Consider the following 11,732-nt stretch of genomic DNA (forward strand, 5'->3'; position numbering starts at 1 on the left):
CGGAAGTCACTGAGGATGTTTTTGCTTTGAACTCTAAGATAGCATCTCTACAGGATCATTTTCAGATATTCAAAGAACTTGATTTTTTGACTGCTAGGGGGGTGGTAAAGACCAAGGAAATCTGTTCTAGTTTGCAGGGGTTTATTTTCTGTGGTTAAAACACTGTCTATTCTGAACAACGGCCTTTGGGATTACGTAGGATGCCTTACTGGCCTCTCATTTTTTCTTGCAGTAGTTTGAAAAAAGATAACTCAAATGATTATGATGAATAATCCCAGGAAGGAGACAGCCTTAAGTGTTTTAACACCAGCCTAGAGGGGTCATAGACTGATGCTTATCCAGTCAACACCCAGGAGCCTGCAACACAATGTTTAACCAAGATCCTGCTAAAAATCACACACATTGCCAGCCTACCGTGAGTAGTGCTGTTTTTGCGTGTGATGTTACCAAGCCCAACCAATTTTAAAACCCTGCCAAACTGAGAAGAGCTCAGATGGCTCCTCAGGACGTCCTATGATAATGTCCAAACATAAAGCACCACAGACAGTTATAACCTCCCACAAGACTGCCACACATTGTACTGCCCAAGGAAGATGTTTCTGCGCTCTTCAAGAAGAGCATATAATGGTAAAAGCCCTATAAGCTCACAAGATCTAAAGATACCGTGTTTTCCAGTGCTTTGCCTGCCCCAGATGAAATTCCGAAGGGAAAGCAACTTCCTCCTCCTTTCTCCCTTCCTTGCCTTGTCCCACTTGCTATATTTACAGCATCCAAAGCTTTTCATAGAACTCCATTGTAATCTGTGTAAATAAATACAAACGAAAAAAAAAACCAACTGGGGGGAGCCTGGGCCACTTCCAGCTTGCCTGGATAGCTGGGCTGTGCATGGAGCTGGAAGGGTGTTTTTAAAAGGAGGGAAGCAGAAGAGAACAGCTTAAGAATCTTGGCTCAGGCTGGGCATATTTCCGCCTAACTCTGGCTAAACCTCAGCACGAAGGGCTGGACAAGGAGTCGATAGGAAGCCAGGGAGGGAGGGAGGGAGGGAGGCTGCGGGGCTCTCCAGCACAGCCACGGCAGAGCCCGGGCAGGCTGGAACCATGCTTTTCCTCTGGGCACTGGTGTTTGTTCTAGTCCTGCAGGAGCAAGATCCTTTAGGTAAGTGACTCTGAACTGGCAAAGCAGAAAGTGTAGCTTAATCTTAGTACGGTCAAAGCCTTTGCATGGGGTGGGAGGGGGAGGCAAATAATTGCTTAATTTCTCTATGGACTTTATGTGAAGGTGACACAGGTATGTGTCAAAAGTCTCTGATTTTTGAGAGGCAAGACTCCATTTTTGTGACATTAAAGTCTGTCCTGTAGGCATATTGCTTTGGTAGATTTTGAGATTTTTTTACTTCTTACAGGAGATATAATCACTCTACCTTCAGAAATTTAGAACCACATTGAGGTGCTGCAGAGGTGCTCTGAATTTCCATAATTACTGTACTGGCAGCCATACTAATATCACACTAATCCACTTGGAAATGAGATTGAAGTTCAAGGTGATTAGAGAAATATTCTCCTTTATTCAAAGCCTTCTTTTTAAATTTCCTGGTAAAAGCATCACCACTTTGTTTCTTCTGCTTTGGATTGCTTATTCCTGAGATTTTGAAGTACATAATGACTTCTCCAAAAGGCTTGGGAGAACAAAATATAAACAGAGAACATCTGATAAACCTGCATCTGAATTCTACTTTCATTAACAAGAGATTAGCACTGAATAACCTGTAATCACATTGTAGTGTGACAAAGCTATTCAGTTTGGCAAGTTCAAGGGTTTACAGTCCCTGTGTAACCACAAACTTGGCTTCCCAGCCTGTTTGTTCTACATCTTTTCTGCTAGCTGAGGCTCAGATTTATTTTCCCTCTGGTCCTACTTTCTTGACAAGACAATAGCTGTATTTCATGACAGGGTAGTAAGATCCTCTTACATTCAAAACATTTCCTAAAAAATTGTTAAACCCTTCTGCCCCCAAGTTCTAGTCACTCTTCCTTGGCCTGACTCCCTCCTACTTAACTGCCTTTGTGATGTTTATCTCAGTGATGAACTGAAATATCAATGCAACAGCAAGAGCACTCTAACTTGTTTTCACTCCACAAGAATTCACTATCCTCTTGTGAGTTTTGCGAGCTTCACTGAAATAAATGTCAAATTAAAGAAAATAAAAAATGGCTTTGTCTATTCCCACAAAAGTAGGGTTTCAACCTAAAATAATTTGCAAACTCAGATAAAATTTAGTTAATTAGAATAGCACTTCAATAATAACTGCAGAGGAGACTAGCACGGGTTCCCCTTAAAAATTAATCCGCCAAAGTAGAATGTGTGTTTTAATTCAGCCATTAATATAAACAATCTCATATTCAAAGAACTCAGCCTCCAAACCATTCAGGAGGAGAGGCTGGCACGGGAGCCCTTCTGGAGGCATCCATGTGCTCCTGCCACAGTTTCCAGTGCTTTGCTGCCCGTGCTGGGTTAATTTGCGGGGTGCTGCTCAAATGTAGCGCACCATGTAGCCTGGAGCACAATACCTGCCCCATTTAAACGTGTTTCCAGGCAAATCGTTCTGAGGGGCGAGACACCCCAACAGCAAAGACTGTGCTCCGTGTTTATGCGTGGCAGAGAGGTGAGCTGGAGTTCTCGGGTAAACAAGCACCTGCCCCCGCGACGCGGGCCATAGCGGAGCGCACCGAACACCCTCCGAGCGCTCCACCAGAGACGGCTTCCAGCTGAGGCGCTGCTGCTCCACACTGCGGCGGGATTTGCTGCCAAACGGCACAAGTTTCATTCGGTTTTACTACAAGTTAAAGTAAATCAAGTGTATGAATGCTTCTCTTCATTCACCTAACATTTTTTGAATTCTCCAAGATGTTTTGAATCCTCTGATGCAATATCAAAGCTGGGAAGATCTATAACCTAGACCATTATCTAGAAACTGGAAAAAAAAAATCCTTCAGAAGACCCAGATTCTGCCCCAAACTGACCATTTGCATTATCACAGAGAAGCATTTTTTTCTATAGGAGATTAAAACACTGCATTGTAGTAATAAAGCCACAGTAAAAATGTACGATAGATATCCTATTTTAGGCTTGACTTGGACTCATATTTCTCTACTAACAAATTAATCATGATTTAACCTATCCTCCATGTTACAGGCATTTTCTGTCCTTATAGAAACCTACCAGCATTAGTGTCTCCAATGCAAGGATTGCGGTCCTTGCAGAACCCACCTGTGAACTCTAACAAGGAAGGAGAAATAAAGTTTGTGACAACAAAGTGTACCCCAAAATAACTGTGGGTTTTAAGATTGTGAGGTATCTGGAAATCAGGGTTCAGTACAGAAGTGAGCCTTTTATAAAGATATTTTATATATCTGTAAAGGCCTATGTTTCCTTATGTTTAGTTAAAAGGAATTTCAATTCTGTGGACAACATAATCTCCATGTGTAAAGCAAAAGTTTGTATCAAACTCCCCCAAAAAATCAGGAGTTTAGAAATATAGGACTCCTGTTGTTCACCTGCAGGATGAGGCTGTATTCATAAACACAGCTGATCTGCTCTGGCTGAAGCAGATGTAAGCCCTGGGCCTGAATGTCAGGATCTACTATGTAGGTATGTGTGTATCTGCCCTTGTCTCACTATTCTACTTCCTGAGTTGCTGCAGACTGCATGAACTGTCTACCAAGAGAAAATAGATCTTCAAGATTTGTTTAGATTTTAGGAAAAAACCTAAAATTATATTCTTTCATTTTACTTACTTCTTTCTACTGCCATGACTCAGACATATCAAAACTACACAGTCACAGAGCTGACTAATAAGTCACAGACTCACTTCACCCACTCCCCATGACCATCATTTCTAGTACTAAACATAGACCAAAAGCCGTGTCCTCAGAAAACTGAGAAACTCTTCATCCCCTGATACCAATGGTTATCCTCAAATTGATGGTGTGGCATCCATTATTTATGCCTCTCACATCCTCCACTTTTAAGCCAGCCTTAAGCTCACTAATTCTGCACAACTTGGTTTCCTTATGGATACTAAGACACAGCTCCTCTTCTTCCTAAACAGCTTTCCCTTCTCTACACACGAGTATGTCCTATACAGCTTCTAGCTATAACCCTCCTTACATTCAGCCTTGGTTTCCATAACAAAGACACATTCACTCGAAAATAAAACCATAATAAAGGCAAACTTTTCTGGAGCCCAAAGCACATTGTAAGATACAGCATGAATTACAGAAATGTACCTGCTGATTACATAGCTTGTGTCTCTTATCAGTCCAATTCCCTGTAGTCATTTTCCACTGCAGAAGCGAGTGCAAGAGGATATTCTCTGGCTGCTTGTTCAAAAGACCAGCATGCTGAAAACACTCTCCAAGCCAATAGTTCCCTCACAGGAACATTTAATTACTATCCTTCCTTTGAATGAAAATACATGAAACTTAAGTGCTTCTTACAATCACAGATATGGTCAAATGGCAGAAAAAGGAAAGTAGTTTTTCAAGTAGCAATTTTGCTTCTGGCACATAGCCATGGCAAGGGCCCAGATTCTTCTGTGCCTTAAAAAAAATCCACTCACTGGAAGAATGAACTATCCCTGGTCTTGTGCACTCCCTCTTAGTCTCCACTGCTGGGTGAGAGATGGATCCCCTTATGAAATGAGAATTACATGGGTCACAATAGCAAAAGCTGCCTGTAAATGAAGTGGTTTTACACAGAAATATACGCTATCTAGTCAGGAACAATTGCTATGAGGTCCCATTTCTGGTTTTGCACATTTCACAGGGACAAGTGATGTGTGGTCAGACCAGAACACACTGTGACACCAAGTCCCACACCTAGGTGAAAGGGACACACTAGGCAAAGATGTGAGAACGCATGGGCTGGGAAATCCAAAAAAACCCAATCTTCTCACAACTCCTAAATTTCAGATCCTCCTATATTGTCAGTTTACTGTCTAATATACTATGCCTGATAGATCATATTTACCCTGTATGAAATTTGCCTTGTCCTTCTGCCATAAAAGCTAGAGCCTAGAAAAGGGGTGTGTACATTTAAATATTTTCATGTGTGTGTATATATTTACATGTATATGTATATATTTGCATGTAAATATAAGCAAACCCATGCAGTTGCCTCCAGTGTGAAGCATATGGTCGTGTTTAAGTTGCTAAGGAGTTTTATATATTTATTGCAATTCCTGCAGTCTTTATTGCAATCACTAGAGGTAAGAACTCCCTAATCTTTAAGAAAATAGAGACTAAACTCTAAAAAGAGGTAGAACTACCTGGTTAGAACTACCCAGAGGTGCAAAAATCACAGCTAAGCCTTAGTGTTTTATGGATTACAGCCAGAAAGATGGTCTATGTCCACTTAAAGATGTTCTTAGCTTCTGAGTGGCTAAGAACTTGAAGAGAATCTGTGCCCTAAAAAGTATTTTCAATACAACCCTTGCTATCCAAATCAATTATTTTTGATGTCCTAACAATAAAATTTGATATGGCTTGAGTTATGTATCACAGCTTAAAATAAATTTGGATATACTGGTGATAATGAAACTGGTAGTGACACAGAAAGTTAATTCAGTACTTCCATAGCCAAGGATGCCAATGTAATTAATTAAGAGCTGACATTACTGGAAACTAACTTTGATGTCTTAAAGAACAGCCCCCAAAATTAAATATGACTAACAGTTTTAGCTTAACATAGTCTATGGTCTGAAAGCAGTAGTACTGATAGTTATTAGTATCAGTTCAGGTTCAAAGCAGTTGAATATCTTCTGAATTCAGCTGCAAGTTATCTTCACCAATCACTTTTGAAAACCATGTGATTTCTTGAGCTAGCATTTCAAAATTAAATGCAAATTTCAAAGTGGAATCCAGCATATATTTAGAGAAAAAATAATTTAAGCAAGAGTCAGCAAATCCATTCAGAAGTCTGTTGCATTCCTCCCAAACTGGATAGTGGATTAATCACTTAAACTTGATCCTTCAGTTCATGACCTTTTTCCTGTTGGAACATAAATCATTACTACTGCCATTCCTTTTCTCGTCAAAGGCTGTCTGGCCACCTTATGTCCATGCTTTAGGAATAAAACGATAATACTACGGCAGTGCAAACAGAACCACAGAGCACAGCATGTTTTCTTGAAGAGTCACTCATCATCTTCTTTATTCCCCTTGCTCTATCACGTGTTTTCAGGTTTCCTTGTTTGGAATACAAAGAACACAACTTTTAAAAGTGGTTAGCTTCAAAACTTACTACGAAAGTTGTCTCTATGCACATGCTTTGAAACAGAGACAAGTAAAAATTCCAATTTACATTTTAAAAAACGTTTCTTCAGTAACTTCAGAAAGCAAGTACCTGGAATTATCCTAAGTCATTAGCCTTTTGCTTACATAGTTTTCAGTCTCCTGCTTTTCACTTCCTTTACATGGTGACTGTTATTATTACATGAAGTAGAGATGCTGCTGGAGTAAGGTCAGTGCCAAAGGCAGACTGTGTCCCTTTCTTTCACCAACTGCAATAGAGAAGGGCAGTGCTCCTAAGCAACATTCCACGTGCTCTCTTTGAGCACATGGAAATTACTGCTTTGGTTGAATTGCCTGACCATAGTGACCCAGATATGTGCCATATTAACAAGGGACCGGATGTGTCCTGTGAACAGCCCATCCCAGAGATAAAGCTGTGGCTTAAAAGATAAAGCGAAACAACAGAATAACAATGAGTGCTTTTGGAAGCCAAAGCCTCAAACCAGGACTCAGAAAAAAGAAATCTACACTGACTGCCCAGCCAGCAGCAGCTGAAATAGCCTGTTCTGGCATAGTGGTGCAATTCCAAGAGCCTGAGCAGCTCTGTTCTGGCATGGAAGTCACTAAAAAGACATGGACATACAAGTCCTGAGAGGGTTTCTCCTTGCTCAGCCCTCTCACAGCTCACAGCTCCATACTGTGCGGTCTACAACTAATCTACAACTAGACACTAGCTTTTGCTTACAGTAACCCTTAGCCTTGCTAACATCAGCTGTCAGGTGCTTCCTGAGACACTTAGACTTGCCCTGTTTGTCAAATTTTTAGGCACTGCACTAATTCAGTGGCTCTGAGTGACATTTTACAGCCCTGTCAAATTAGGACTTGGTCCTCCTTCAATATGGCCATTACAGCTGGTAACACAGTAAAAGTGCTGTGAGCGATGGAAAGCCATCTCCCTCCGGGTCAGGAGAGGGACCCACCACCCCAAGGAACCAGGAGCTACTGAGTCCTGTGTCTCATAGCAGCCCCTCTACCTCCTTCTCTAGGTACACACAAAGCTGTGTGTCTACACACAAAGCTGTGCAGTGCTTTGCAAAGCTCACAGTAAGACGCAACAACCTTATATTGGCTGTACATACCTATCACGGTATGTATACATCTGCTTTGAGTAACTGTCAGTCATCCATCATATCTAACCTGCCCACCTACAAACACCTGCCTAGAGAATCAGCCACCACAATTTCAGTATCTCCACTCTGTTCCAGTCATGATGAAAAAAAGACATGTAAAAAAGCAAAAATTTTGAGAAACAGCATGGTTCACTTGACCACTAAGACAGTAACAAGACTCATAAACCACCACCACTAGCAGCAAAGAGGGAAAAAAAGGGCAATTGCAAAGCAGCTGGTGTTGAAATACCTGCTGTATTTCAGCACTCCTCTGTTAACGGTAGACAAAGTCTTCGAGATTCTGTCCTAACAGCACCATCTTCTGGTACTGCACTAAAAAAAACCCCAACCAGATCTCTGCCAAACTGATTTCTAAATAATGCCCAGTAAGCCAGGTCACTTGGTAATCCCTCCTCCTCTCCATCCTCCACCCACCAATTCCAAGGATGCCATTCCAACTCAGAGTACATCTCTCATTGCCTCCAAACTGCAGTGATACTTACTGACACATGTTTGCCATCACCTGACACCTACACTCCAGAAATCTTGGCACAGGCTTGAGATGAAGCATGCAGCAGTTCCAAACCACTGCTCTGGCACAGCAGCACTGAAGACAGAATTACTTACTGCTCTTGTGTGTCTTACTGTAACACAAGCTCAGTTTTGTCTTTGTTACGAACAATTACAGAATGAGTTACTGCTGCTTCCTCATTATCATAGCTGCTTCAAGCATCAAACAAGAGAAAAACCTGACTTTACATGCAGGAAGATATGTTATCACTTTAGCAGAGTTTAATATTCCACTACAGTCCTCTGCACACATTTGAAAATTTAAATGTTACTGAAGGCTGCACAGAAGTTGTGAAAAGCAAATACACTCCACTAAAGCATGGATACCAGCAGCTACTGACCTTTCATGGAGCACAGCCAGCAGAATGAAAAGTTCAAAGAGCAAGAGCTCATGAGTACTGAGAGGTAAACACAGATAACTGACAGATAATGTGACTCTGCATATAGCAAAGTCAGCAAATGCACTCAGCAGTAAAAAAATCTTTATTGTTTCCCTTCCCATTGCAAAGTCAGACTGATTGGGACAACTATCTGGCACAGAGGAATCATGAGCATTCATTTGGAAAGTGGACAAGCTTAGCTAGTCTCCAAAAATCTACAGCACCAGCTCCTTCTGAAGAAAGTCTACAAGGAACTGTTGTGTTAGGCAGATCTTCCCAAAAGTTAGATTTTACACTTAAGAGAGACAGAGTCACATAAACTTATCCTACACGTGTAGGAAAAAATAGATTATGTAAAACAAACACACATAGACAAAACAAAACAAACACCCGTGGCAAGAGAAAACATCTTGTTCCAACCAACATGATGTGTGCAGGCAAGTACTGGGGCACAGCTGTAGTTATTGAAAAAGAAGTTCAATTCCTACATTTGGTTCATCAACAATGCTGTGTAGCATGCAAAATACCACATCAGAAATCAGAAAGCCAAGGATTGCTATTAACCCTCTGCATTAACTGCATTAACTATTAACCCTCAATTAACTGTGTCTCTATTTCCAGCTACTGCTGATCCTGTCAGTATGGTACCTGGAAGTTTGGAAAGAGGAACCTGGTGTAATGAACACATGCTCCATGAACGCTTAGATACTATTGAAGAGGTAAGAAGGATTGTACTGGCTCCTGAACCTTACCAGATCTCGGCTCTATCCTTTTGACCCAAGAAAAAGGATGTTTCTAGACAGTGTCCCTTATTGACTTTATTCTAGTCATGGTTCAACTAGAAGAAAGGTTGGATTTTTTTCAGATGTCATAGTTTATAACTATCTGTAAAGCCATTATCACCAGAAATATATAATCTTGACGACTTCAAAAAACCTGATTAACAATTTTTTATATCAACCTTTTCTAGAATGTTTATAATTTAAACATTCTAATCTGTGCCTTTAATCTAAAAATCTCAGAATCTGTATTTGTAACGTTTCACATTGACTTACGGGGAGGTGTGAGTTCTGCAGGTGACTCCAAGACTGATAGAGGAATTTCTGCTTGCCCCAGCTGACACTTAAGAGCTAAATGAGCTTTGTGATGGGGATTCCAGGAAAGCTGCAAAGTTTGATTTTTTTTTCCCCCGCTGGTGTCTTAAGCACTCACAAGATACCTCTTAACTATTCTCAGCTGCGTAGTTCCCAAACTTTATGTTGTGGTTCTCAAATGGGAACATTAGCTCTCTTCTGTTCCAGTACCAGCCCCCGTCTTTTCACCCCATCAGCTCCTCTCATGGTCCACGCAGATTCTTTTATTGTATTTAATAAATTGCATTTCACTAAGAAATTAGAAAGAATTATAAACAAACTAATGCAAAGCCCCAAGAAGTCAAAATCTTCTTTATTCAGGGGTGCTGTAACAGAACTCTTGCAAAACCAAGTGCTAATACTTGGTGCCACTAGGGGCCAGCAGAACACAAGCAATGTTTAAACCTGCAATGCGCATTACAGATTAAATTAGCTGTTGGCATTACAGAACATGAGGTTTGCACTTCTGCAAACACATCTGGTGCAATTCCTTCCACTTGGCTCTCTGACTACCTCCTTTCTCCATTTGTCTCCCTTGTTTCCATTAGAAGGTAATAAAAACAGTGGAGCACCTAGAATCAGAAGTCAAATCACTCCTCAACATTATCAGTGAGACAACAGTGAATATCCCCACCGTTCCAGGAACTCCACTTATAGATGTTTTTGATGGTCAGTATCTCGTCAGGTATAACCTAAATTGAAAAAAGGGTTACATATGTTATTATTAAGTATGCCATATTTTCTCTCTCAAGATGTGAAGTAATTCAGCTCAGGGTAGCTAAGGCCTCAGAACTGGTGGCCTCAGAACCCCAACTGCGGGTCCAGTTTGGAAAATCAGATTTCAACAACCACTAAAGAGAGGGCTGGGAGAAAAGGAAGCAACTCACCTTAGAACAGCAGGACAGACTAAGTAATCTCATGGTCCTTTCCAGATTTAAGCTCCTGTGATTCTTTAGCTTCATGTGTGACAAAATAAGGGACAGCATCAAAATTTTACAAAATTGGAGGTATTGCCATTTTGATAGCCTAAATCCAACTTTGACATGTAAGCCCCTCACACAAAACATGCTCCTGGATAAATGGTTTTGGAATAAATTAAACCACAACAGAAATTAATTGGATGAGGCCACCTATTCTACTCACTTTCTTATAATGTCCTATGCTCTTCATCCTCTGCCTAAATATCAACAGTGCATTTAACAAGGTGAGATACTCTTGGTGGAAAATAAACCACTTCTGGACAGATAAAACACAGATATGTTTATGAAGTCAGTTTTGTCAGTGCTGGCTGTTTGTTCATTTAAGGTAGCCATACCTGGGCACACTACAGTGCACTTACATGATGGAAGTGGGCTTGAAGTAGTCATCAGTAGAGTTTATGCTGGTTTTTGGTTCTTGCAGTTGGCTGTATGGATCTGGTAACCATGACTGATACTATCCTCACCAACTCTGTTATCCATTGAGGTTAACAGTTTTCTGTGAGAGGCAGTTAACAGGTTAACAACTAAGTTACTCCCCTGCCATGGAAGGGGGTATTCTATAAAAGTGAAAAATATTCCAGTAAAGCATTGCAGTGAATTTAAAACAGAAATCCGCACATTTGCAGATTTGCAGCAAATCTACAGCAATAGATTTGCAGCAAATCTACAGCAATAGATTTGCAGCAAATCTATAGCAAGTACTATTCAGATGGATCTTGCAACAACTGCCAAATTGCTCAAGAATTACAGATTGGACCTTCCTTCTATAATTTCCTTCTATAATTTTGTGAATGAAAGTGACAATTTCCTACTTTAGAGTAGCAAGACTCACGTTTTAAAAAAGATTTATCCATAAAGATTGATCCTGATCTCATAACCAAATATAATCATATTAACTCTTCTCTATACAGATACCAGCTGAGCACTGTGAAGACAGAAGAGAGCTGAATGTAACAGTGCGGTTGTCATAAACAGTTGCACTTCTGATCATTTAATAAGCTTGTGTTTCCAGAACTCATGCAGGGTGAACAATCCTCAGCTGTAGTTTGTCTTCTGTGTTGCTGTGCTTTATAATAAAAAGGTATTTGCTTTCAGACACAGTTTTAAACTTGGCATTCTAAATCTTTCAGGAGACCTACTTTATCAAAACTGCCTTTCAAATACAGCATTGTCAGTAAGAAAACAAGATCAGGTGGTGTTCAGGACTAAA

The 11,732-nt window shown here is 40.6% G+C and overlaps 1 protein-coding gene across 1 annotated transcript; it reads left to right on the top strand.

Annotated features, from left to right (window-relative positions):
• Nucleotides 1-1,051: 1,051 nt before the first annotated feature.
• Nucleotides 1,052-11,622, top strand: PLAC9 (placenta associated 9). The gene is made up of 4 exons (XM_084210149.1): nucleotides 1,052-1,155; nucleotides 9,031-9,128; nucleotides 10,091-10,211; nucleotides 11,434-11,622. The coding sequence occupies exons 1-4, from the start codon at nucleotides 1,098-1,100 to the stop codon at nucleotides 11,442-11,444; spliced, it is 288 nt and encodes a 95-aa protein (XP_084066275.1). The 5' UTR covers nucleotides 1,052-1,097; the 3' UTR covers nucleotides 11,445-11,622.
• The last annotated feature ends 110 nt before the right edge of the window (nucleotides 11,623-11,732 follow it).

This window comes from Fringilla coelebs (genome assembly GCF_963513975.1).
Source record: "Fringilla coelebs genome assembly, chromosome: 8".
Lineage (NCBI taxonomy): Eukaryota > Metazoa > Chordata > Aves > Passeriformes > Fringillidae > Fringilla > Fringilla coelebs.